The sequence below is a fragment of the Dermacentor silvarum genome, chromosome 5 (assembly GCF_013339745.2).
Source record: "Dermacentor silvarum isolate Dsil-2018 chromosome 5, BIME_Dsil_1.4, whole genome shotgun sequence".
NCBI classification, from domain to species: domain Eukaryota; kingdom Metazoa; phylum Arthropoda; class Arachnida; order Ixodida; family Ixodidae; genus Dermacentor; species Dermacentor silvarum.
In genome coordinates this window covers 104,183,139-104,208,551 of record NC_051158.1, presented here as the reverse complement: position 1 = coordinate 104,208,551, position 25,413 = coordinate 104,183,139, and the positions used below count along the sequence as shown (strand labels likewise).

General features: G+C 44.7%; 2 protein-coding genes across 3 annotated transcripts in view; one reads left to right on the top strand and one right to left on the bottom strand.

Moving 5' to 3' along the window:
* The window catches only part of LOC119453688 (uncharacterized), a 40,015-nt gene extending 29,111 nt beyond the window's left edge, over positions 1–10,904 (bottom strand). The window contains exons 1-4 of one of the 2 annotated variants that reach the window (XM_049668335.1): positions 10,719–10,904; positions 6,362–6,699; positions 2,105–2,564; positions 1,707–1,806 (exon numbers count right to left, since the gene is read on the bottom strand). In XM_049668335.1, the coding sequence (XP_049524292.1) occupies positions 1,707–1,806; positions 2,105–2,564; positions 6,362–6,591 (790 nt within the window). In that variant the 5' untranslated portion in view covers positions 6,592–6,699; positions 10,719–10,904. The remainder of the gene's footprint in view (positions 1–1,706; positions 1,807–2,104; positions 2,565–6,361; positions 6,700–10,718) is intronic. The other variant, XM_037715734.2, reaches the window with a different exon arrangement.
* A 9,127-nt stretch (positions 10,905–20,031) lies between these two features.
* Positions 20,032–25,106, top strand: LOC119453687 (uncharacterized). Its single transcript, XM_037715732.2, has 2 exons — positions 20,032–20,264; positions 23,870–25,106. The coding sequence occupies exons 1-2, from the start codon at positions 20,098–20,100 to the stop codon at positions 24,156–24,158; spliced, it is 456 nt and encodes a 151-aa protein (XP_037571660.1). The 5' UTR covers positions 20,032–20,097; the 3' UTR covers positions 24,159–25,106.
* The last annotated feature ends 307 nt before the right edge of the window (positions 25,107–25,413 follow it).

Here is a 25,413-nt window from a genome sequence, read left to right as displayed (position 1 = left end):
CTGGAGCGGACGACCCACTTCAGGGTTCCAACGCTTCGCTACAGCATTGCTAAGCAAGAGCGTTACGTGCGTTTCTTCTGGCTCAGCTGATGTGTAGCAGCTGCAGCTGCTACATATCAGCTGAGCCATGATGTGCTGCTACACATCATGGCTCAGCTGCTTTGTTCACTGCTTTGTTCCTGTATTCTTCGTACAGGAACAAAGCAGCTTACCAAGTGTATCAAGTGCACAAAGCAGTGTACCATGACATCACATAACACCCACCTCCTGGGTACCAAAATAGAAACTGGTTTGTAGAAACAAACATTTAAGTGAATTATTTAGGGTGCTTTCACGCTTGCCGGTATTTTTTTCTATGGTTTAGATGGCTTAGGACTTCATTTACTGAAAAACCAAGAAAAATAAACTGACATGTCGGAAATGCCATGTCAGTAGGTCTTTATGATGGATTCACATGACTTCGCAACACAGTGAATTCAATTCCCAGACCGAGTACCAAGTTCCCTTTCACAACGATGTCCAAAGACCGCACATGCCATGCGCCAGGAATCCAAGAGCATGCACACAAGCTGTGATGCTCTCTTCAGTCTTCAAATTGTTTAGTTCAACATTCTTTTTTTTTTTCGGCTGTCAAGTTGCAGGTGCAGTCGCTACATGAGTGTGGCCCTTATTCGAGTATATACGGTAGGACACATTTAGAAATCTATTTCAAATTCTGCTGATATTTCAAGTTCCACTAAAATAAAGCTGGCAAAGCAATCAAAACAAAACTAGCAAAGGAAGGTTGCCCCGTGTTGCCTCCCGTAAATTTTGTAAACAAGAATTATGCCTACCGCTATGTTGCAACACAATGTGTAGCTTGGCCATTCCAAACGTTCGCATCATTCGACCACTAGGGTCGACTGCATTTTCTTGGGCACAATATGAGTGCGAAGTAAACTCCCTTAGTTGCTTAGGTATAAGAGAGTACACCCAAACATTGTTATTACTTCTGCGAACACAACCATCTCATATTTTCAGTGAAATGATGGGAGAGCACATGTGTCTTCCGTGAAGGTTTTGTAGTGGTTGAGGCCCAATGTCCAATATAGTAGACGTCACAAAATACACAAACCGCACAAGAAGATGGATGTACTTGGTGCCCGAATGTTAGTTTCTTCGTATTCTATCAGTCATCACAAATGCTAAAAATGTGTTGGAACACTTTGCCGCATGCATAAGTACTTGTAAATTCAATTACTTCTGCGATGCGCGCCGTAAATGAACTCGCGCTGAATTTTGTAATTTTGAAAGCTCCTGATTTGGCAGGAAACAACGTCAAACACACTCTCCAGATGGCAGCGCAGGTTTCAGTGTGACCCAGAAAATTGTTTTTCACCGGGTCTGTGCTGTTTCCATAGCTGCTGTGCCTAGTTTTCTGTAGTCAAATATGTCGGACAAATGCTCCGTTGCTGGGCCTCAGGGGGATAACATTTGCCTGTCTTTGTGAATAAACATTCGCCAATTTTTGCCATGTCATGGCAGAAGTGAACCTTTTTCGATATGGGCATCTCTCGAGAACTGTGTTTTCTAGTGCAGAGGCACAGAGGACAGTTATAATATGGCTTTGTGGGTGGAGCTAGTACTAATTCTTAGGTTATTACCGAGTATAGCGTGCCATCGATCCAGAAGCAACCAAACACATGTTGCAAACATGGAACGCTCACCTTCATCGGCCAGCAGATCGATGGAGTCATCACTGCTGGGGTGAGGATTGTCAGCAGGTTCTTCCTTTACATGCATCATCAGTTGGTCCCGGTCAGATACCTAAATTACAAAAGCGTTGAGCACCTTTTCATGCCTCACCAGGAGCAGTGTTCCAAGTCAACCAGTTTTGGGGATACAATCACTTTCACAAGATTTCGCATGACTTGGGGCCGGACATGTTGGTGTCTACAAGCAACAGCGTTCCTGGTACCGTGCCAAGACAGCGTGCTTAGAATGCTGTTGTGCGTATACGCAGACGCATCCTGTGCCGAGCCATGCAAAACCTCGCAAAAGTGATCGTATCCCCGAAAGATATCGACCGAAAATACAGCCCCAGATAAAGTTTTGTGCTGCTTACCTGTTTGTCTTCTTCGACGTTAACATTTACTACAGCGTAGCTTCTGCCATTCTCTCTATTTCCTGCTGTGCTACCTTCAACTTCAATTACAGGTTCATCCTCGTCTCTCGGTTCTTTTTTGATGCCCTTCAAGATGTCGCCGAATTGACTGGAATGCTGATCCTTGTCTGCCCAAGGATGAAACAGCAGCGAATGATTGCCAATGTCAAATGAGTGCTCAAGGGGTTCCTCCTTCTCGCATGTCATCATCACATGGTCACCACCAAAGGAGACCTGAATCATTGGGCTCTGAAGTTGTTCTGTAGGTGAACACCTTGCCACATCTGATTCCGTGGTATTCCCTTCAACTTTTATCAAAATGCTTCCGTGATTCTCTTGACTCTCGGGCAATCCGCTTTCGGCGTCGGAATACGATCCTTCCCTGTATACTGCTTCTTCCTCCGTGTGTCCCAAGATGGACCTGGAACAAACAATATGGCCTGTTACTGTAAACCAGATGATGAAATGTTTATTTGTCCAAAAATTCCTTACAGGTTCCATAGAAGGCATTTGGTAAGGGGACGTGATACATATAAATGGAAACAAAGCAACATTTCCATGTGCGACATAATATAACAGACATTTTTTGAATAATGTTGGCAAGCAAATGCAAATGCATTTCTTAAATGAAGAAAACACATTGTCCTGAATGCTCCATACGTTATTGGGTTTCTGCGGCTTACATATGCTGGCATATGTTATTTGGCGAGGTTAATGTACGTAATGTTTATGCACACTACGAAAGAGCGCACATGTCAAACTGTCAAACATGACGGTACCCGCAGCTTCTGCTTTAGCATGAATTGTCGTGATGTTCCTGCACTCTTGCTCTTGTTGAGTGCTAGTAACTACTGAAATGAGCTTTCGCCTCCTGTAATCTCAACTGAAATGCTTGTTGCGAGTGCAGAGCACCCCCAATTTCTGACATTGTGCAGCGATTCTGTGAAGCCCTGGCCCAGACCACAGGCCTAGGCCTTTTTTTTTGGGGGGGGGGGGGCTGGAAGGGGGGGGGGGTATTCTGTAACTGTCTGCCTAGTGGACACTTACAGAATACTCCCACTGACATCTTCAGGCCTGGGCCGGGCTTGGACAAGAAGTCGCAGGCACAGGCCTGGAATGTTAACTGATGGGCCTAAGTCTGGGCCTAAGTCAACTCCTTAGGTGTTTTGGAGAAACTCAGCTCGCTAACGCAATCTGGGTAAATTTCCGTTAGGACGAGTACAGCAATATAATGCGTTTTCACAGCAAAAAAAGAAAAAAAGATCAAATGTTGCCCTTTCATGTACTTTCCTCCACCTTCTGCAAAACTGATTTGCCATACTCATGGCTTTTATTAAGATAGCAATTATATGGGCATTCCAGGCGTGTTTCTGCCATCATCGTCGCGGTGATGTTCAGTATAAAGTCCCAGGCAATAACATTGTCCCCACGCACCGTATGCTGTATGTGCGATTGAAAGCGTGCGAGGGTGAGCCGACGATGGTTGCTCAATCTTGCGCGCACATGGGAGGAAAGTGAGGAAGAAGCGCGCCATCTTCCATCATGCACAAGGCATTGGGGGGGTTCCACTTCGGCAGCTACTGCATACGGCGCGGCCCTATCCTGAAAGCGATCTGCAATGGGGACAGAGTGCGTCGAATGCTGATAGGTCCGTATGTGCTGTGTTCTCGTCGCTTAGTTCCCGTTGAAGCGAGAGGCAGCATGAAGGTGAATTTGCTCGCTGCTGCTGCCGTGCTTCCACATTCCAGCATTTTGACAGCGAACGTGCACGCTCATCAAGTGAGATGTGTTCATGTTTGCTTGTGCGTGCGTGACACCGTGCTTGTTAATTTAATTAGTAAGCGGATGTTCACAAGTTTACACGGCCGATAAATCTACTATCCTGACTTCGTATAAGCTGTCTACTAATTTGCCATTGCAATCAATGCTTCACCTTTCGGGCGAAACTGCGTCTTTTTTCATGTTAGCTGTACACTTTCTCAGTTGAAAAAAAGAAAAAGAAAGGTATTTTTGGCAATGTGTCATTGAAACTGCAGTTTTATTGTGATCACTTTTGATATACTGACAAACCATTTAAGTATTTAAGTCGTGTACACAGAGTTCCTCCGGTGTGCCCTGGCCGAGCCTGATCACGTAGACACAAGCTAGCCCTTGCTGGTCATGCAGGTGTGGGCCCAGGCCTGGCCTCAGCTTGGAGCCACGGGCCCTGGCTTCAGAGGGCAGGCCTGGGCCGAAAAATCAGGCCCGTGCAGTGCTCTTAATTCCGGCGTCCATAAGCCTGGTGAGACATATTGGCATAGAAATGACAAGATGGATGCTAATGGATCATCTTGGCTAGGACATGTTTGGCATGAGGCACCAGACAGCGCCCTATAACTTTTAATGTCTTGATCGATTGCGTTCCCGTACGTTATACTAAAGCTCTCCAATGGATGCACCACATGGCATCCTACAAAGGGCTTGCGTTCAACATACGTCAGGCATCAAACACTATTCTAAAACTGTCTAAAAACATTAAAGCTCTGAACATTGAAAAAGGCTAATACACACAGTATAGACATGTTGAACGAAAGAAATAGCAAGAACGCCGACCGAAAAGGATAGGTTAATTACAAACTTGAAAACTTTCATTCGACATGCTTCTTCCCAACCAGATGAGATGTCAAACCATCGATTTCACAAAGTAGACAAAAAGGCAAAAACGTAAGCCTGCGAGGCAGACACGACAATACTATACAAAAGTGATCACTCCAGTGCCACTCAAACAGCAATAATAGAAAAATAGGAAAGCAAAAATATAGACCAGAAAGTACAACAACACAGCATACTTAATGCATATAAGCATAAACAATAAATAATAGTGCACAAATACACGAAGTATGATGAACTACATCTTACCACTGTTTTCATGCAGAACTGAATCGCTAGGCATTGCTCAAAACAAAAATCGGAGCACTCTCAAACACTTTTGCATTTCTGGACATTTCCAGGCATTTCTGGACATTTCCAGATTATGTTGCTCTATGTGTGATGCTGCACATTTTGAAGACAGTGTCTTCCTTGTTGAGAGACCGCCACTTTTACGTATTGGGTATGTCTGTTTCTAACCTGTCTTGCTGTTTTGTCGGCTGATTCCGAAGATAGTGCGGTCTAAGAATGTGACATAACCGATGATGATGAATACACAGAATATATCGAATCTGAAGGGGATGACGAAAAAGTTTAATATATAGGTATTTCGATATATAAAATTTTACAGAAAAATTTTCAAGTGGATTACACTGCTGTTCGTTATATAAAATAAGCTGTTATATGTGGGTGTGATGTATCCGGGTTCGACTGTAATTCTGAATGTGAATTCCCTTCTCCTGTCCTTCGTCTTTTTTGACAGGTTTTTCCTGTAAATAATTATTGTGAAGACAATAATGACGATGATAATTGATGACAAAAAGTTGGAAGGATATTAAACCTCTAGTTGATGTCAATCAAACATTACTGTTCCAGTGTTGCTCACAATAAATTACACAGTTCACACACCCATTCTCACCCAGGAGGACCACTGTCTTCAATCGAATTCAACTTGAGGTTGAATCGCCTTCCCAACTTTCTTTTATTTTGCTTTCATAGTGTCATTTTCGGAATCTTAGCAATTCTCTGCTGAAAAACCCTGTGTATTACCCTTTATCCATGTGTATTAACCCTGTATCAATGAGGGCAACACACCAGAAAAAAACTTTTTCTTGCAGAGATACGGTTTGAGTACAGAGTTTCTTGCTGAACGTCTTTTGCCAACACTGAATGACAAGCAGTAGGCGTCATTCGTTAAGTTAGAGCAGGAAATTAAGATGAGCAAGAAATTTGGCACGCGACTCACTTTCTTCTGAGACCACGCTAAGAGGACACAAACCAATACAAGATCCCCAGCTGTAGTGGTATCACACAGGTATTATGAAGCAATTGCAATGTACACCTATGTTTCATACCAAATGACAACCCTCAGTACAAGGTCTAAATGAAGCCATAGGTTGTTTGGGGCGAAGCTCGCTTCCAGTGGTTATGCATACTGGTGCTTCCCGTATTGTTAAGAAAGTTCCTGCAAAAAATATGTTTATTTTCATTGAATATGCTTATTCTTAGTGTATTTTGCACATTTAGATGAAAAATAATTATTTCCTTCAGACACTTATATGCTTCGTCCTTAAAGGGTTAAATGCTTACTCGTAGTTGTCAGTGCTTCTGCGAAAACCACCTTGGTCGTGGCCCTCCTCCTCCTCCTTGGCTTTCACTCCAAAAATGAGAAAGTGGCCATCAGCAGTCCCAAACTCATCAATGCACTCGTTGTACGCCTCTTCCTTCACGAATGTGCTTGGTAGCCAGACATTGCATCCTAGTGGCCAAATTGCATGTGTGCCTAGATGGGGCAACTCAACAGCCGTCCCTGCATCCATCTCTAATGGCTAGCTACTACGCTTCAGTCTTTCGAGATGTTGACAGTGCTGACAACTCTGTTGACAGCCCAATGTTATGGGCAGGCTCTCTTAAAACAGGGGACCTGTCTGAAAAGAAAAAAAAAAAGTAGTATGGGTGTGGGCATATTTATTTATTTATGTTACCCTCAAGGCCCAAAGCCGGCGTTACAGAGGGGAGTGGTACAAACATAACCACCACAAGTAACTATCAACATATAAACAGCAGATTACAATAATTCGATGAACATGTCAGTTTTTACAGTGTGCAAACAGAAGAAAAGAAACAAAGCAAAACAGCATCTCATGGTACAAAAGTACAGGTTTGACGCATGGCTATATGTTGTGCTGCTAAAATGACCAGTTAGGCTTGATCTAAACAGGCTATTACCATGAATAGTAACCAGTGGCATTAGAGGCAGTTCAGGGGCGGTATTCTGTAAGTCTACCTAGTGGACTGCCTATTTTGGCGACCATTGATTCACTGCTGCTTGCAACGGTCGTCGAAATGGACAGTCCACTAGGTAGACTCTTACAGAATACTGCCCCTGCTCATTAACCGTTAATAGTAATTTTTGGGACCAAATAAAATACCTTCAAATAGTCAGCAGCCATTTTCACCAATAATATCAAATGATCTTCACATTCTAGTATATTCACAATATTAGCAAGTTTCTGTCACTAAATTGCACATTATGAAGCAATTATTAATAGAATGAATGGAACAAATAAGCAGCTTATTCGCATACCCGGGACTCATTGGCAAGTGTGAAAAATGGAAGTTTAGCCAGAAAAGTCTAATTGACTGAGTGACGTATCAATCTCCACTACATAACTTGTGTTTAATGTCTTTATTATGGCTGTCAGAACTTTTCTCCAATTTTATGCTCGATTGAGCACAGTTGGAGATCTGAAATACTCGAAAACTATTAGAAAAATATTCAAATTTACAGGACAGTGACTATTCTATTCGAAGTACAAAAATGAATAGGCCAACATTCAATTGGTTACTAGAAAGTCTCAAATATTTGCACACCCCTGAAAAATAGTGTTATGTAAGCAATAGTGGCACTGACAGGCTCGGTTGCAGCGCAAGGCACACCGAAGTGAGGAAAGACGAACATGATGTTAGCGGATAAAGGAACAAACTTCAATGCTTTGCGTTGCGCTGAGACCACACCATGAACTTTGACCAGCTCGCCCAATTCGCTATTCTTAATGCAGTGACACTAAAATTCTCAAACATTCCTCCATTTGACACACCACTCCCTCTGATCACGTGACCGTTCTCCTAACCCCTGCTCTGTCATTGCCCCAAAATCTCTCCACCGGCAAGAAACGAGTGTCCCAGTGCAAAGTGCATTCTGGTAATCTTAGCTCAGGTGCAGGAAATGCCTCTTGGATTGAAGCAGCCTTTACACTTGTAGCCAGTTGAGTCAAACCCTATAGGGTCAAACCTAAAGGGCTGGATCTTGTATGGCCATCTTAAATAATGCGCAGCATGATCAAAATGAGCAGATGCCTGGTTGTCAAGCCACGCCTCACTGCAATAATATTTACTCAATCTACTTGCCATTGGCAGTAATTGCTACCAGCTGGAGTGAGGAACACTTGTTAGCAATCACTGAAAAGCGTCACTGATTGTCATTGCATCAGTAGACAGATGTCACTGTCAAATGAAGAAATGTTTATGGGCAAATGTGAATTAAGTATTTATGCCATATTTTCCAACATGGCTGGGCAATTGGAGAAAAATTAATACCAGTGTCACACATACACTTCTGATCGCGATTGGGGCCGATCTGGATTGGATTTCTTGACTGCGATCAACAATGGTTGCTGCTACACGGTCCAACGATCTGGACTGAGTTATTATAGCCTTCTGATCGTCGGCAACTCTCACAACTGCATAATGTTTTGGCTACAAATTCATATTAGCAAGTTATGGTCAACTTTGAACAATATTTCAATTTTACAGCTTACTATTGCTCGGAAAAAGGTTTTTAACAGTTTTTTTATTGAGCTGCCTTCCCTCTTCTGTTTTTAGCCGTTTTTGTAATACTGCGCTAGGGTGCACGTCAGCCTGCGATCATGATCACGATTCTCGGCTCACGATCGTCCTGATCCCGCATGATTGCGATCACAAATGCGTGTAGCAACGCTCGATCCAGATCATCCCCGATCGTAATCAGAAGTGTACGTGTGACACCGGTATAAAAAATTATGAGGAGGATGAAAGAAAAAGGGACTAAGTGAATAGTGTGTAGATATAGGAACCATTTGCTTACATCCAATATTGGTGCAATAATACAGTACAAGCAAATGCGAACAATTCAAAATGACAGTTAGCACTGTGAGCCTTTGTCTTGGTCTCTCACACTTGTGCATTAACTGAAAGAATCTCAGCCTTAATGCCCAGTGTGAATATTGCCATATTAAAATAGGGAAAAAGTATGCAAATATGCAGTTCAGCATCTTATACACCATTAATGCAACCCTGAAGATGCAAGAATTACCCATCTAAGAATCTAATATATTTCAACAGCATGCTAACCAATAGTGACATAGTCCACAGGAACAACATTAAGGTCCTCAGATCAAACTTTTGTCCAAATCCGTATGGCACACTTCGGACATTTATCGAGAGGCTCCTGAATTTGACATCGAAGAGGGCTCACTATGGTATTTCTAGTCTGGTGTGCAGATAAATGATAAGGGTGACAATCAAAAAAAAGGCGCTGCCTCGCCAGAAAACACTGGCCTTCTTGAAGCAGCTGACTTAAGAAAAGGCTAACGATGATGCTGTCCACCACAATTTCTTTGTTCCTGCATCTTCTCTTTAATATCCCGCTTTCTTGGTGGCTAGAGAGGTGCGACATGACAGTTTGGCTGGAATTTTGCATAGTAGGGCAAAGTTTTCTGTGGCTGAATTCCTGCCACATGCAGTGATGTTCCGGCCACAATTTCGGACGAAAGGGAAAAAAGGGAATCTGCTATATTGCAGGGAATTGTAAGATTTATGAAGTAAGTACGGTATTAGAATTATGCCTCTGAGCAAGCCATCACCTTGACAACCCACAGCACAACCTTTTCAATGCAGGTGCAAAACTTCCAATGCGCGTCAGCTTCAATTTCTAATAGCCTTTGTTGTTGAAAAGCTGGTCTGCTGTTGTGTACCAAACGTGAACTGCAGCTTGTTGCATCAATATTAGATAAAGTGACCCACTCAGAATAGATAAAACGCTGCGCACCACCAGCATTACTTTTGCTAGAGCTCTGTCTTACGCGGAAGATATGTCGGGAACCAACATTAGAAAGTGCCACTTAAGCTCACATATTGCTGTCCGACCGAAATTTCGAATAAACTGTGTAATGTTAAACACACACACACACACACACACACACACACACACACACACACACACACACACACACACACACACACACACGCACGCACGCACGCACATGCACGCGTGTTTTCAATCGCAGTGAAGTTGCGCGTGCATTTTCGTTTGGGCGGTTGGAGAAATCGAAGAAAAAAAAAAAAAAGGCCACCTACGATTTGATTTTTTTTTTTTTTAACTGACAAAAATAGGCATTTCCTACAGCTTTGGTACATCAGTGGTAGCCGAGTAGCTGCATAAACAAAAATCGTGTTGGAATCTTTCGCGCGATTGTATTATTCCGATTATTCCTTCAAATTATTTTGCCCGCACTATTTACTACGCGCACAGAAACCGAAAGACCAATAATTGTCACGCGCTTCGCCCATCGTCTACCAATCACCGATTCGGGTGTCTCCTATAAACGAAAGGAGAAACATTAACGTCTCCCTGCTTCATGACGCAGTAGCCGGAGCTGTGCTACAAATGACACGCTAAAGCACGCCACTCTTCTTTACTTGTTCGACGGTGTTAGCACAGTGCGGATTGCTCAATCGCTTGATTATTTACGCACGAAATCACCATCGCCGTAATGATTTTCGCAGTTAAAGCTAATTCAAGCAAGCGCTTGTTGACACACAAACCTCGAACCGAACACGAAACTTTGGCGCGCATAACAGAAACACGGCTGGTAAGAGCAAGAAGTTGTTCGACGGTAGAACTTACATCACGCATCGTTATCACAGGAGAAAGTCTGAGCTTGGCGGTGAAGTCCAAAGCGTACCATTAGAACGGCGCTCGCAGGAACATATTCAAGCGAAACCAACACCGCGGCAACCGACGCCATGCATGTTTCATTATTGATTTCATCATAGGTTTCATTTCGCACCCTAGCAAGCTCCACCGTACCACCATCGTTAGCTGCATCTTCGCCATCTAGTGCTTGACGCCGGCGACGCTGTTTTGAGCGGTGTGCGTGTGTGCGCGCGTGTCGAGCCACTAAATTGTATTGTGGTTTAGGAAGCGATGCCTGCTGAAGAATTTCTCACCGAAATTTACAAAAACTGGTTACCGCACATGCTCGCTTGCACGCGAAAATTGCTACATACCTCTCCCCAGAGCTCGAAACCTCAGATAAGGCGATTTAAGCGTTGATAATGCCTGAACAAGCCACCGCATCTAGAGGCCCTACAAAAAGTTGTAGTTGAGCACCATAATGTCACACCCTCAGTATTTTTAATTTTAGAGCTGTTAGTACTCTTCACCTGATCCTACCAGAAGAAAAGTGTGAGTTAAATACGTCAATTATAAGCCTCGTTTAGCTACAATAACGGCGCGATACCATCATAATTTTAACGTTTTTCTTCGTGTTGTCCCTGGTTACTCGACTAGCTTTGCTTGAGCATCTATTGCTCGGGGCTGCGTTTGTCAAAAAGCGCGCTGTATTTGTATTCTGCTACTGTTCGTGTTCTAGTCGAAGCATAGGGTTTCATACAATATGAGTCAAAGGGATCGGACCAAAGGCGATAATCCGCTTGCACTTGGGATGACGCCTGTGCCTTGCAAGACAGGTTAGTCATCGCGGTTTGCACGCAATTTTTTTTTTTTTTTTTTTTTTTTTTTTTTTTGCGAGCTTGTCGAAGTTGTGCTTCCAAGTTTTTCTCATCGCCATCTTGAGCTTCATGTATATACCGTTGCGTTACATGATCCCTTCACTGACCAACATTCGACATCTGCCAGTGCGACTTTGCATGAGTCGGCAGTGATTTTTGTTCATATATACTACTTTCTGCGACCATCAGTGCCATTGTCCTTTTGATGCCGGCAGTCGGCGCCGGTACATCCTACGTGTACTTTTGATCGTGCATTGCCTGATCGTTCCAAGCACGATCGAGTTGCTTCATTCTTTTTGTAAAAAAAAAAAAAAAAAAAAGATGTCGCAATTTCACCCGAAAGGCGAAGCATCAATTGCGATAGCAAATTAGTTGAGAGCTATACGGAGTAAGGATAGTAGTTTTATCAGCTGTATAAACGTGGACATGCAGCAGCACCAGCAACGCGCAGAACTGTTGTCGACGCCGTCGGCGTTTTACCCCCATCAGCTTTGCCCCCATCGACCCCGTCGGCGTTTTGCACCGAACGCGCGCGGCGTTGGTGACTGTTGCCGGTGCCTCTGGGGGCGGCTCCGAGGTTTTCGACGAGATCAGAATAGGACACTCGTCGAGCAGCGTCCGAAATCTTTACCGCATTCTCGCCTCGCAACGTTTTATATAAATACGCATTTGGTGCCGCAGCTAAACGTCGCCTCTCCTCCCTCCCTCCCGTCCCCCCCACGGTCTTTCACGCAATGGAAGAAGTCGCGTTTGCTCTCTCTCTCTCTTTATATATATATATATATATATATATATATATATATATATATATATATATATATAAGCTGCTGCACCAAATGCGTATATATATAAAAACGTTGCGAGGCGAGAAGGTGGTAAAGATTTCGGATGCTGCTCAACGAGTGTCCCGTTCTAATCTCGTCGAAAACCTCGGAGCCGCCCCCAGAGGCACCGGCAACAGTCACCAACGCCGCGCGCGTTTGGTACGAACGCGGGAAAAACGCCGACGGCGTCGACAACAGTTCTGTGCGTTGCTGGTGCTGCTGCATGTCCAAGTTTATACAGCTGTTAAAACTACTATCCTTACTCCGTATATGGTATGATAAACTTTATTCAGGTCCTGAAGATCAACCCGTAGGATGACGCAGGCGGCTCCCACGTCGGGACAGTAAGGTTTAACCTTACCGCCGTGTCGTGGGCCTTCTGGACGGCCTGTACTTGATCTAAAAGAACTCCACTGTGAAGCACTCGCCGCCACCAGTCTCTTTCCTTTTCGCAGTCTGTGAAAGCCACAGGACATTGCCAAAGCAAATGATCCAGAGTAATGATGCCATTACACTTCTCGCAATTGATTAGTACCTCTCTTTCTGGATATAGCTTGTTAATAAAGTTTGGACCCGGATAAGTTCTTGTCTGTAACAATCTCAGAGTCACCGCTTAAGCTCTATTGAGCTTAGCGTGTGGCACTGGGAATTCCCTTCTGTTCAGGTAGTAATGCTTCGTGACTTCATTATATGTCAGTAATCGGTCCCTGTTCTCCTCCTGCATATTATTGTGGTCCTGGTCGCGTAGTGCACGCGGATAGTAAGTCCTCGTGCAGCAGCGTTAGCCATCTCGTTTAAATTTATCCGAGATGGATCGACAGACCCCATGTGTGCAGGAAACCAGCGGATTTCGATCACTTGGCTGTTCATCTCACCGATCAGCTGGGCAGCCCTTTTGGCTACAAAGCCTTTGGTAAAGTGTCTAATAGCCATCTTAGAGTCACTGTAAATTCGCGTCCACTTATTATTCCTTAAAGCCAATGCTATCGCTACTTGTTCCGCGACTGTCGCTTCTTTAGTCATGATTGTAATAGCCTCCCGAGTGAGTCCATCTGCATCTACTACTACTGCCGTAAAGGCTTTCTTTCCTCTGATCCATGCAGTATCTACAAAAGCCGCATGTTCTCTGTCCTGTTCTATCTCGTGCAGGAGAGTTTTGGCCCTTGCCTTTATTCTATCCAGGTTGTTACTCCGTATAGCTCTCTACTAATTTGCTATCGCAATTGATGCTTCGCCTTTCGGGTGAAACTGCTGACATTTTTTTTTCTTTCGCCTTCCAATATATCCATAAATTCATACATCGTGCCGAAAATGGCGCGACGCTGTTAGGTTAGGAAATCAGCGTAAGTACAAAAGGAATGGTGACGTAAGATTAGCATACTGTTAGCAAAGAAATAAAAACGGGGGAACTTAAAAGGCGAAGTTTTAAAAGCGATAGCAAGGTCTTATAGCGTTACGCTGGCGCGATGAGAAAACGTACGCCGCTAGCGGCATTGCAGGGATCGAAGGAATACTGTCGGCATTTATCAGCGTCAAAAGAAAGGGTTACATAGACTTAACGTTATGTTTACTACGGTCCGTTCTACTCAGACCAGTATGTATATATATATATATATATATATATATATATATATATATATATATATATATATATATACTGGTGGTATATAGCCGTGGCTTAGTGGTAGAGCGCCCGCCTCGGCTGCGGGAGGCTATGGGCTCGATTCCCACCGCCGCCGGGCACCCACTGGTTCAAATGGGTGCAAGCGTGCCCCGGCCTGGCGTTCGGCTTTCTTCAGGGGTGATGCGCTTGGGAAAGGAGCCTGCGCCCTGAATTCCCGTCGAAACCAACGTGAGCACGGAAATATATATATATATATATATATATATATATATATATATATATATATATATAACGCGCCACGATGTGGTATGCACACAGCTGTTCAGCGCAGGAATGCCAAGTGTGTGCGCGCCCATACGCTCGTGCCAGCAGCGGTAGGCTCAACCAACGCCTCCTAGAAGAACTGCGTTGGCTCCGGCACTGTGCGGCGCTTGTATGTAGGCTCCCTAGCACAGCCGATTGTTCAAAGCTAAACGTTGCCTCCCCTCCCTCCCTCCCGTCCCCCACGGCCTTTCGAGCGACGGAATAAGTCGCGTTTGCTCTCTCTCTCTCTCTCTCTCTCTCTCTCTCTCTATATATATATATATATATATATATATATATGGTGATTGTAAAGGAGGAAAGATTGGGGAGCACGGCGCAGAACGCGCGTTTGCTCTCCCCCGTGCGTTCGCCCCCCTGAAAGCGCGCGTCCATCGCGCGGCGACGATCGCCGTTTGACGTCATACGTAACCTCACGGCGATTCAGCATTGCGTGGCGGCGCTTCCGCTTGGCGTCGTCGTTTTTGCCGCCAAACGCACTTCGCGTTTCTGGCGGCCTTCTTTCACGCGCGGACAGCGCATGCGCGTCAATACTGTGACAGCACAACGGCGGCGGGGCGAGTGGGCCTCCAGCGTCTGTAAATTGGTATTTCGAAAAAGTTGTCGCAGTTTCACCTGAAAGGCGAAGCATCAATTGCGATAGCAAACTTGTAGAGAGCTATACGGAGTAATGATATTAGCTTTATCAGCTGTATAAACTGGGACATGCAGCAGCATCGGCAACACGCAGAACTGTTGTCGACGCCATCGGCGTTTTGCCCGCGTTCGCTCAAAATGCGTGCGGCGTTGTTGCCGGAGCCTCTGATATAAATAGGCACTGCGTGCCGCAGCTAAACGTCGCCTCCCTTCCCTCCCCCTGCCCCACGGCCTCTCGCTCGTCGGAAGAAGGCGCGTTTGCTCTACATACATGGTGATTGTGAAGGAGAACAGAGACGCCTACTTCTGCAGCCCTTAAGCGAGCACGGCGCAGAACGCGCGTTTGTTCTCCGCCGTGCGTTCACTCCCCGTGAAAGACGCGCCCCTCGCGCCCTTTCACTCGCACATACAGCGTTCGGCGCACGGCGACGATTTCTTCTCCAAATGACGTCATACGGAACCTCACGGCGACGGCGACGCCGACGGCAGAAATCTGCTTTTGAGTGTCCATATAATTGCTATCGCAATAAAAAAGGCGATGGATTAAGTTAGCCAATGATATTTTTATTGCGATCGCAATTGTATGGACTCTCCAGGTGAATTTCCGTCGGTGTCGCCGTCGCTGTGATCTGTATACAGTGCGATAAGATCGCGGCCGCGTGCCGTAGTGACGAGGGAAAAGCATGGGAGAAAGAGGGTGGCTTGGTGCGGCCGTCCGTGTCGCCGTGATGTTCCGTATACAGTGCGATAAGATCGCGGCCTCGTGCCGAACAGCATAAGAGAAAGATGGTGGCTTGGTGCGACGGCGTCTTGCGCGCGCAAGTGGGGTAGTGGGAAGATGGGCGTGCGCTAGGGGGGGGGGGGGGGGGGCAGGGTGGCGCTCGTCGCAGCTTCTACTCTAGCCGCGGCTGTGCGCGTCCTATCTTGGAGGTAATCTATAGGGTGGGTTCGATGGCTAGCCTACGCGATCGAGATAGCTGTTGGCGTCGTATGCGCTGTGTTCTCACGCGGCTTTGAAGCGATATAGTAGCACGTAGGGGAATTAGCTCGCCGCTGCTGCCGCTCTTCGTCACGCCAGCGTCCTGACAGCGGATGTCCGCGGTCATCGAGTGAGATGTGTTCACGTTTGCCTGTGCGCGCGTGACTCCGTGCTTGTTAATTTAGTTAGGGAACGAATGTTTATAGCAGTTTATACAGGTGATAAACTACTAACCTTACGGCACATACCTGCGCCTTTGTAATTATTTGCTAAAGCAATCAATGCTTTGTCTTTCGGGCGAAACTGCGACATTTTTGTGTGCATTCAAACGTGTAAATTAATAGCGAGCTGCGCCCTTCGCTGTGGCCGCTAGAAAATTGATTAAACGAAATTATCAGAACACAGCCGCAAGACTGATGTGCACGCTTTCCTGTTTATTCTCACTGGCCGCTGGCACACTCTAAACTTTTTAAAGACCCGCCGTGGTTGCCTAGTGGCTGTTGTGTTGAGCTGCTAAGCACGAGGTCGCGGGATCGAATCCCGGCCACGGCGGCCGCATTTCGATGGGGGCGAAATGCGAAAAACACAGGCGCCTTATATATCTAACACTCCTCCGTGTACGGCTCTTGCTCGGGGCGGTGCCGCCGCCTACGAGCAGAAAAGAGAAGTCGAATCCTAACGGCCACGGCGCTTCGGTGGTCCGCATACGACGCCTCGATCGATGGGGGCGAAAGAAGCCTACCAACGCCACCTAGGTGGCGTTCACCGTACTCAGCACACAGAGCGTGGCCTCCGTGTAAGATGTTTCTTAGATTTAGGTGCATTTGACGTTAACGTGCTTTGTCTTGCGCGTTGTAGTGTGTCAACGTGCCCTTTCGCGTTGTGCTAGCGTGTGGTAGTGCGCTTCCAATGCACGACGGTTTTCCGACGTTGGTAGTCGTGATGGAGGAGACGTGCCCCAGCTACGGCGTGCCTCATAGTCAGATCATTACACTACTTCTGTGAAGTTTTGGTTCACGTAAAACACCCTAATATTTAACTTTCCCGGCCACGGCGGCCGCATTCAATAAAACACCCGTACTTTTTGCACGTTAAAGAACTCCATGTGGTCGAAATTTTCCGGAGTCCCCCGCTACGGCGTGCCTCATAGTCAGATCGTGGTTTTGGCACGTAAAACACCCTAATATTTAACTTTTTCAATATATTTTTTCCAAATCAAACTTTTATTTCTCAGGGCGTAGGTGCACCCCACAAGGTGGAAATATTAGAGTGAATGTCTGCCAACTCTCTGGCCGCAGCTGCACTCTAAATAGTATTTAAACCCTTTGGCATGCCTGTGTGTCGACCCTAAAGAATAACTGTCGTCTATCTTGCATTAACTTTCCGTACTCTCTTAATTGTCAGGATCGTTGTGTCATGCTGCCACGCGCATGCCGTTCATGCTGTGTTAGAGAATGGAAAGGCATGCAAGAAATATGACTATCACTGGGCCCAAAACCTCCTTCTGAATATGCCCAAAAGGGTGTAAATTTTTTTAGAATTATAAATGAACAACTAAAGGCTGACACAAATCCAATGCTCATGTTGGAATGTATGCGAATGAACGTTTTAGAGGAGCGGTTAATTAAATGCTACTAAACTAAATGCAACTCATGCAAGTGTCTTCATTGTGATCCTATAGGTAACATGTAATTTCATGAACGTATATGTTTTTGCACCGCACAGGTCACAACGCTACTGTCTACAATGTTTAAGCTTATGCACTACGTCATTCGCAAGCTGTGCCTAAATCTACACAGCAGTTCGTGCGAATGGAAACTCCGAGACGTTTATGCAGTGATGTCACAATGACAACTGGCAATGTTTGATGTTTTGTCGAGGGAAGAATGATTAGGAGAGGTGTACGCAGAGAGAATTTCGGTGCAAAAGGCAGATTAGGTTGACCATTGTTCACCCTGTTTCATTCCAGCATCTTTGAGTTTTCGAAAACTGGTGCGCGAGCACATGCTACTGAAGTGGCGCACATGCTCGAACTATCTCTTAGAGAGCTAGTTAGAATTGGCATGAGACAACTGTTCGTGCAATTGTGGCCTAACGATTATGTCAGCGGGCTGTTGATGGCAGACCAAGGTTCTATCGCACCATCGGACACAATTTTATTTATTTATTTTTTCTCTCTCTGTGAGATAGTTGACAAGACAGCTGCAGCCATGGTCAGCGAAGTCCAGGAGTGTTTGCAAAGAAGAGAGCGTCACTTTAAAAAAATGTTTTGTTGCAGTACAGCTCTTATGGCTCTCATTACCTCTCAGCCTGTTCATCTGTCTGTAGGCTACCCACAAAGCTACCCACTGTACAACAACCTCCGTAGTTGCTTCATGTATACCTATGTGAATATATAATCTAAAGGCTTCTTCAATGCTTGTAGCACTTGTAGTACGCTCCAGTAGTAGGGATAAATTCAAGTGAAACCATATTTACTTTAAACCAGGGCGTTGAACCGAACCCTAATTGAAAACTGTACTCGAAGCAGAATTTTAGCCAGTACAAAAACCAAACCCGAACCAGTAATCCTGAATCGAAAAAAAAGTAATAATGATTACTGGTTAGGTACGAAACAATTCAATATGGGGTGCTGAATAGCATATGTGGGTGCTTCATAGGTAAGCAATTCTTTGAAATATTTACTTTTTCAGTCAGCGCACCCCACAAGCAGATTGTTATGACTCACACGAGTTGCACATGTGTGTGAGAATGGGGGATATACCTAGGCAGAGACGCTTGCACTTCTGAACTCGGCCATGCCAGTTCTGTTTCAGGGGCTCCACACAATCAGCGTTTCTGTTGAAGCTCCCATTTTGGCCCTTATAGGTCTGCGTGCTACTGTTACTAGATAAACCGTAAGACGCACATGCCAGTATACACAGAGAGCAAAAATGACAGTGTTCTCGAGAAGGCGAAATTGGAAAACGAACGAGTTCATCAGTACGGCTTCTTGTAACGCTAACACTACACTACGGTCGTTATGGTGAACGATGACACCGTCTCAGTGCACTGCAAGAATGGCGCTTCAACGGCATGGAAAATGCGTGTGCTTTTGTTGCATGCCATGGTTCAACGTGTTTGATGACTCCAAGCAAATTACAACGCTGTTCGGTTTTTTAAAAAAATCTTTCCTGGGGCACGTGCGTGATTTGACACTTTTTTTTTGTCTGGGCTTAGTCAGTGCAAGACACTGCACCATGTGTGGTTGTGTATTCAAGAATGCCGTGGTACGTACTTAGCACAAACTGTCCTTGTTTATTTTTCAGGAACATCAGTGTCCTCACCTGCTTTTGTTCCATGTGCCATAATCGTTGACGTTGGAGGCATTGCATGCATTAACGCAGAGCCATTTGTGGGTGTGACCTTGACTGTCTGGCTTCAAGCGCAGCTTCCTCGATAAGAAGGGCGCGTGGGATTCCGCTTGAGATTTCACCGTTTTTTTTTTTCTTTTTTGCGCTGTGAAGCCGTTTGACACTTCACAGTCACCATTGCCGCTGCGTGATGTACATGCCACACTTGTCTGTTTGCAATACACAAACCTGGCAAGGGGCCCTTTTGTCGTGCCAAAAGCAATCCCAAATGGGCACCAGTGGGAGACTCCGAGGTAGTGCAGCCCAAGGGCAATTTTATGGAATCGAACATAGACACCCATCTTGTAAACAATGCAACTGTAATATATTGTCAACTAGAAGGGCCCACTAACCACATGCATAAGATGTTTAAAGCCAGGTTGAAAAGAAAATGCACAAAGAGCAACAGAAACAGAACCTCGGTGCCATCGTAGCCATGGCAACCATTCCCCTGCTTGGCTACGACTACTCATAATGTTACTGTAGCAAGCAACCGTAATGGCAGGCCATAGCAACGAGCCAAAGAAACAGCAGGCTGCTGCAAATGTCACTTTAGCGATGGTTACGAAGGTTTTGTTTTGGTGGCGTTTATAGTATATTTTAATCTGTGTGATGACGCTTTCATATATTGCCTGTTCTGTCCAGTGACCACATCCAAGCGTGCTACTGCGTCAGGAAAAAAGCTGCCCAAGAAGGAGAAGCCATTAAGTAAACGAATGGCCAGGGAGAGGCTGATTCCGCCTAGCAGACGGAGCACGAGAATACCTGCGGAGACCTTGGCGCCGAGGAAAGAGTCTGCTTGGGATGACGACACCGACACAGGTGACAAGAATGTCACGTGGAATTCCTGCTTTCGGCCTCCCAGGTTAATGAGGATGCCAGAGTGAGTATGAACGAGTTGCACGGTTCCTGTGCTGCATAGGGCGAACCATCCACCTTTACTGTGACATCTGGGACAGTCTAGAGACCACGGAACGTGTTCGGTGAACCGCATATTGATCCGAGGAATTTTCTATTGAGCTCCAAATTGGCGTGATTTGTCATGCTCCACTCACACGACTTGCTATCTTAAGTCCTATGCCGTGCCCTTAAAAACAGCGGAGGGCCTTGGATTAATTGCTCGTATACCTTTCTGAAATTAGTCTCCTTCTCAGAAAGCTCTAGCCAGAGTTCGTTGCATGATATGAAAAGGCCTGAATTTTTTGTCATTGTCTCATCTGTAAATATCATTATCAGCTTGCTCGCATACTTTTTAAAAAACTTTTTTCCACTCTCCTTTGGAATCTGTTAATGCTTTTTCCGGGAGCCTTCCTATACAGTGTAGCATGTCAGCGGTCATGTGCACGCTAGCTAAAATCTGCTTTCAAATGAAGAGCTTCTCTTTCTATTGGCTGACATTTCAAGCCTTCCTTTCATGGAAACCCGCCGGGGTGGCTTAGCGGCTAAGGTGTTGCGCTGCTAAGCATGAGGTCGGGTGATCAAATCCCGGCCGCGGTGGCCGCATTTCAGTGGAGGCAAAATGCAAAAACACCCGTGTCCCGTGCATTAGGGGCACGTTAAAGATCTCCTGGCGGTCAGAATTAACGGAGTCCCCCACTACGGCGTGCCTCATAATCAGATCATGGTTTTGGCACATGAAACCCCAGAATTCATTCATTCCTTTCATGAAAGATGAACAGGAAACTGGGCTAACCAGTCTGCTTGCCAACGGTGTGATAAAACTACGTAGAGAACAGATAAGAAAACAGAACAAGTGGGGAACTGACAAATAGTCAGAGGGTTTTAGCTTGTCTACTCCTTATAGAAATGCCGGTTTACGGTAAACGTGGACGGCAGTGACAACGCTAGTAGTCACATTTTGTGACACTTTGTCTAACAAAATGTGATTGTGTTACACAGGTGTCCTCATAGGTGGCAAAAGGGACTGCACGTTGTCGATTGCATTGCTTCCCATGCCTTACTCCAGCAGATAAGTAGCACATAGTCAATTACTAAAATAAAATGTCGCAGTTTTGCCTGAAGGGAAAATAATTGATAGGGATAGCTATGTTCAGAGTTGCACTTGGACTGCTTCGTTTGGGGCCTCTGCTCTGTGATTCATCCACAAGAACACTTGCTCGGCATTCGGAATTTTATATTAACTAAATTACCTGTTAAATGTGTACCTTTTCCTTTTCTTACTATTATTACTGCTTTTATTGTAACATGGGATTTCCCCTTTCAGCAACACTTACTGTACAGCAGTCCTGAACGTTTATTTGTGGTTATGGCTTGAAATAATTTACCCATTTCCTGGCCAATCCTCCACAGCGGGTATGAGCCACGAGTTGGAGGGGCAACAACAACTCTTCAAACGGTGTTCAAACTTTGCGCGGGTGCAACACATTGGCACGACATAGCATGTAAGGCAACTCCTGCTGTGTAGAAGGAACAGCACCCGGTCTGCTACGAAACGTCTCTTGCGTGCGGGAAATTCTTAAAGCGGCCCTCAAACCATTGTTGGACATAATAATAATAAAAAAAAACATTGATCTGCGGAAGAGGCTTCTGTGAACATGTGAGCCAAATATTATTGTACTGCATGCAGTATGGAATTTGCAGTCTCGTGCCAAAACCGTGAGAAATTGCTTGCTCTCACCTTTACAACGTCCTCATCGCGAGCAGCGAAGCCCACCATCAGCTATTGGCAGATTTCGTGATCCCGAGAACATTCTTAGTAATTTACTATTATTGCTAATTTTGCGGTAAATAAATAAAAAAAATATGTGTGCAATCTGAAAAAGAGTTTTATCTTTGCACTGCCAGTCTGCACATAACAGTTGCACGTAGCTGCACCGCCTCTGAGAGAGCAGCCGTGTGCTGCGTAGCGTAAATGCCGTGACAAGCCCTCTCTCCGGTGAGACGCTCAGCTTTTTGGTGGATCCTTGCCTCCTTCTCTGCGTAGCTTCCAGTGCACTAGTGGAGACGAAAGGAGAGAGAAGGCGGCTCATCAGAGTGATAACGATGTCTAACTCAGCTTATACTTGAAGGATTACAAAAATTCTTGTGGCAGGAGATTTGTAGGGTGATGTCCTTTAAGAGTGAGGTTATTGTACGATTAGTTAGAAAAGTGTCTCACAGACCCTATAAGGGTGTCCTGTTATGCCTGCTGAGGCAATCTCCTAAATTACCGTACCGTACTTAGCCTCTTTGAACAATCATCTTCACTTGATGCTTTTAGGTAGCAATCACAATCCTGTTTTCTTCACTTTTATTAATTTTATTATTATTATTATTATTATTATTATTAAGTCATCTCATCTGTATATAAAGTAGCAGTGCAGTTATACTCTTTATGGTATTGAAATCTATTCTGTTCTCAGCAAGCTAAGTGTTAGTTTCCCGTTGAAAATTGCATTGTATTTAAAGAGAAATAAGAATGTGCATGCCGCAATTTTCTATAACATATAGGCTTTGATGCTATCTGTGTTCAGGTGGCTTGTGGTACTATTGGCCTAGTCAGGTGTCTGATTTTGACACCTTTCTTCTTATTGTCATGACAATCATGTTTATTAGTGTGTTAAACAAACTGCAATTAAAAAAAGGCTAACTTAATATTTCTCTTTACAGTGTTCCTTAAAGGAATCGGAGCTTGTGCCTTGATTTTACTTCAACAACACTCTGATGGATCCCATGGAGTCAAAAATTAATCTGGAGGCACCCTAGCAACGATTCTAATAGGAATTTGTATCAGTCTCACACATTAGTCCTGATAGTGCTGTATTGGTCTTGTCAAACTTGTACTAGTTTAGTGTGTTTTATATCGTAGATTTTATGGTACTATTAGGTTAACAGGAATATTCATGAGTCCTACAGAAGATTTTTTCGAGGAAGGCTCTAACTTCGTATTAAGACTGCAGCATTATTGACATGGGAACAGTCTATTGATAGTGGCAGAGGATGCCAGCTGTACATTCGAAAACTACTATAATGAGATTCCTGATTTGCAGAAATTAATCATTTTGATTACCAGTCTTAGAGTACATATTGTATTGAAAAATTGAAGATGCTATGCAAGCAGAGTCTCTAGTTGCCTGATGCACTTCATGCCAAGTTGCCTAATACACCAATTAAAGCCAGAACTGCTTGGCTAATTCGTCCACAACTATTAGGCTTGTCCTATATTTATGACTAGTAAGTCGAACCTCGTTACAACGAAGTCTTATACGACACATAGTACTCTCGTTATTGGAATATTCGTTATAAGCATATATTTGTTGCATGCTGATATTGGTGAGAAATGTTTTAGATTTACTTTATTATATCGGACAATTCATTATATTGACATTTCACTGCACTAATGCACCAATACAAGTGTCAGTAACCTAATAGGCTGTTAATTATGGAACTGATTTTTTTTGCCAGGGCATTAATTAGCGTCTCTCTCTTAGACCAGCTGTTTCTTTCGGAGCGTGTACCTGTCATTTACTGCTTGTGCTTACACCGCAGGCTAAAGAAAGAAGGCAGCTCGTACAAGTGCTGCGTCCGGGGATGCCGTGCGTCAGGCAACGAGCCTTTCACCGGCATCTGGTTGTTTGCACTGCCTGCCGACAAAACGCTGAAGTCGGCCTGGTTCGAGAGCATCCCCATCAACCCCGAAATCAACAGACCCCTGAGCCCTCGGTTGTGTTTCGAGCACTTCAAGAAGGAGGATTTCATTATGTTCAAGGACCGCCCGATTGGGCTCGTTGATAATGCGGTGCCCACGGAGATGGCGAACAAAAAGTTGTGCCAATAATTCAACTACCAGGAGCGCCCAGTATTAGAGATTTAGCTTATCCACAAGCATAATTGTCCTTTGCGAAACAGTGACTTACTGGAGACGCTGCTGGTAGCAGCAGTGCTGTTAGTGCCATCCGGTGATGCAGAGTTTAATAATTAAGAGAGGACAGACAGCTGTTAATTATAGCGACCAGCCATATTCTGCTTAGCTGCTGGTGTAAAGTGTCAGCTGTAACGTAGACGGTAACATGCAACCTTTTCTTAATTTTCTTTTTGCATTGAAGCACAAAATTAGCTGGAACGCCAATGCATTTCACCGCAAAGTTCGGGAATTATTATCTCGAAACTGGTGTCATCCCGAGAATTCGTTCCAAGTGGATCCGCCTTGCGAACTCCACGGCTACAATCTGTAAATTGCAACATGGGCCATCAGGTAATTAGTTAAAAACTTAATTAGTGAATTTCTGTTGATTATTCGATTATGCATTTCAATTTCTTGTGCAAGTAATGTCCGCCTCTTCGAGTAGACCAGCTCATTAACTAGAATTGGGCTATCTGCTACAGGCAACCTTAAATAAATTTTGAAAGTGTTCGCTGAAACACCCTGCATTTTGCTCAAATAGAGAAAAGGCGTTATAGAAGAACAGAGGTTCCACTAATTTTGTTCAGGCGAACAAAAATTACATGCAATTTGTGCGAGGTTGACCAAATATTGAGTCGCAGGCGCGAGGATATGGGGGCGCGGGCACTACAGCTGAGCTGTTGCTGTCTTGTCTATGCCTCTTGGTGTGTACTCATGTTTAATATACCTTGTGATAAAGACTTGTGCAATAAATAAAGTTATGGCTTATGAGCTGTTTTGGTTGAAAGGCATTGGTTGATCTGCCCTCTCACTGTTGTACAGAAGTGACAAGTTATTGCAGAAGACGCAACTGTGAACATGTGGCTGATGTGGCATGCACAGCCAAAGAGGGCACACTGTATGACACAGCGGAAAAGGAGAATGGCTTTGGTATATCCCTCTCAGTTGTGGTGTACACATTTTTTGTACGCAACTTTATTTTTTTGTTGTTGCCAATTCTGTGTGGCAGTGGCAAGAAAAAAAAAATTACGGACTCTGATCTTAGGTTAAATGAAACCCTCTGCTTACCAAATGCGACTCTGTTTCAACTTGGTGGGCACGGTTTTACAGCAAAGCTGTTATGTGGAGTTCCACAGTACTTTTTGTCTCGCTCCAATGACGCGCTTCAGGAATTGTTGCAACACTGGAC

Excerpts from the sequence above, each read along its gene's own strand:
- LOC119453687 (XM_037715732.2), top strand. The coding sequence starts at position 20,098 with ATGGCCAGGGAGAGGCTGATTCCGCCTAGCAGACGGAGCACGAGAATA. Across the intron at positions 20,265-23,869 it reads AGGTTAATGAGGATGCCAGA|GCTAAAGAAAGAAGGCAGCT; the intron begins GTGAGTATGAAC and ends CTTACACCGCAG.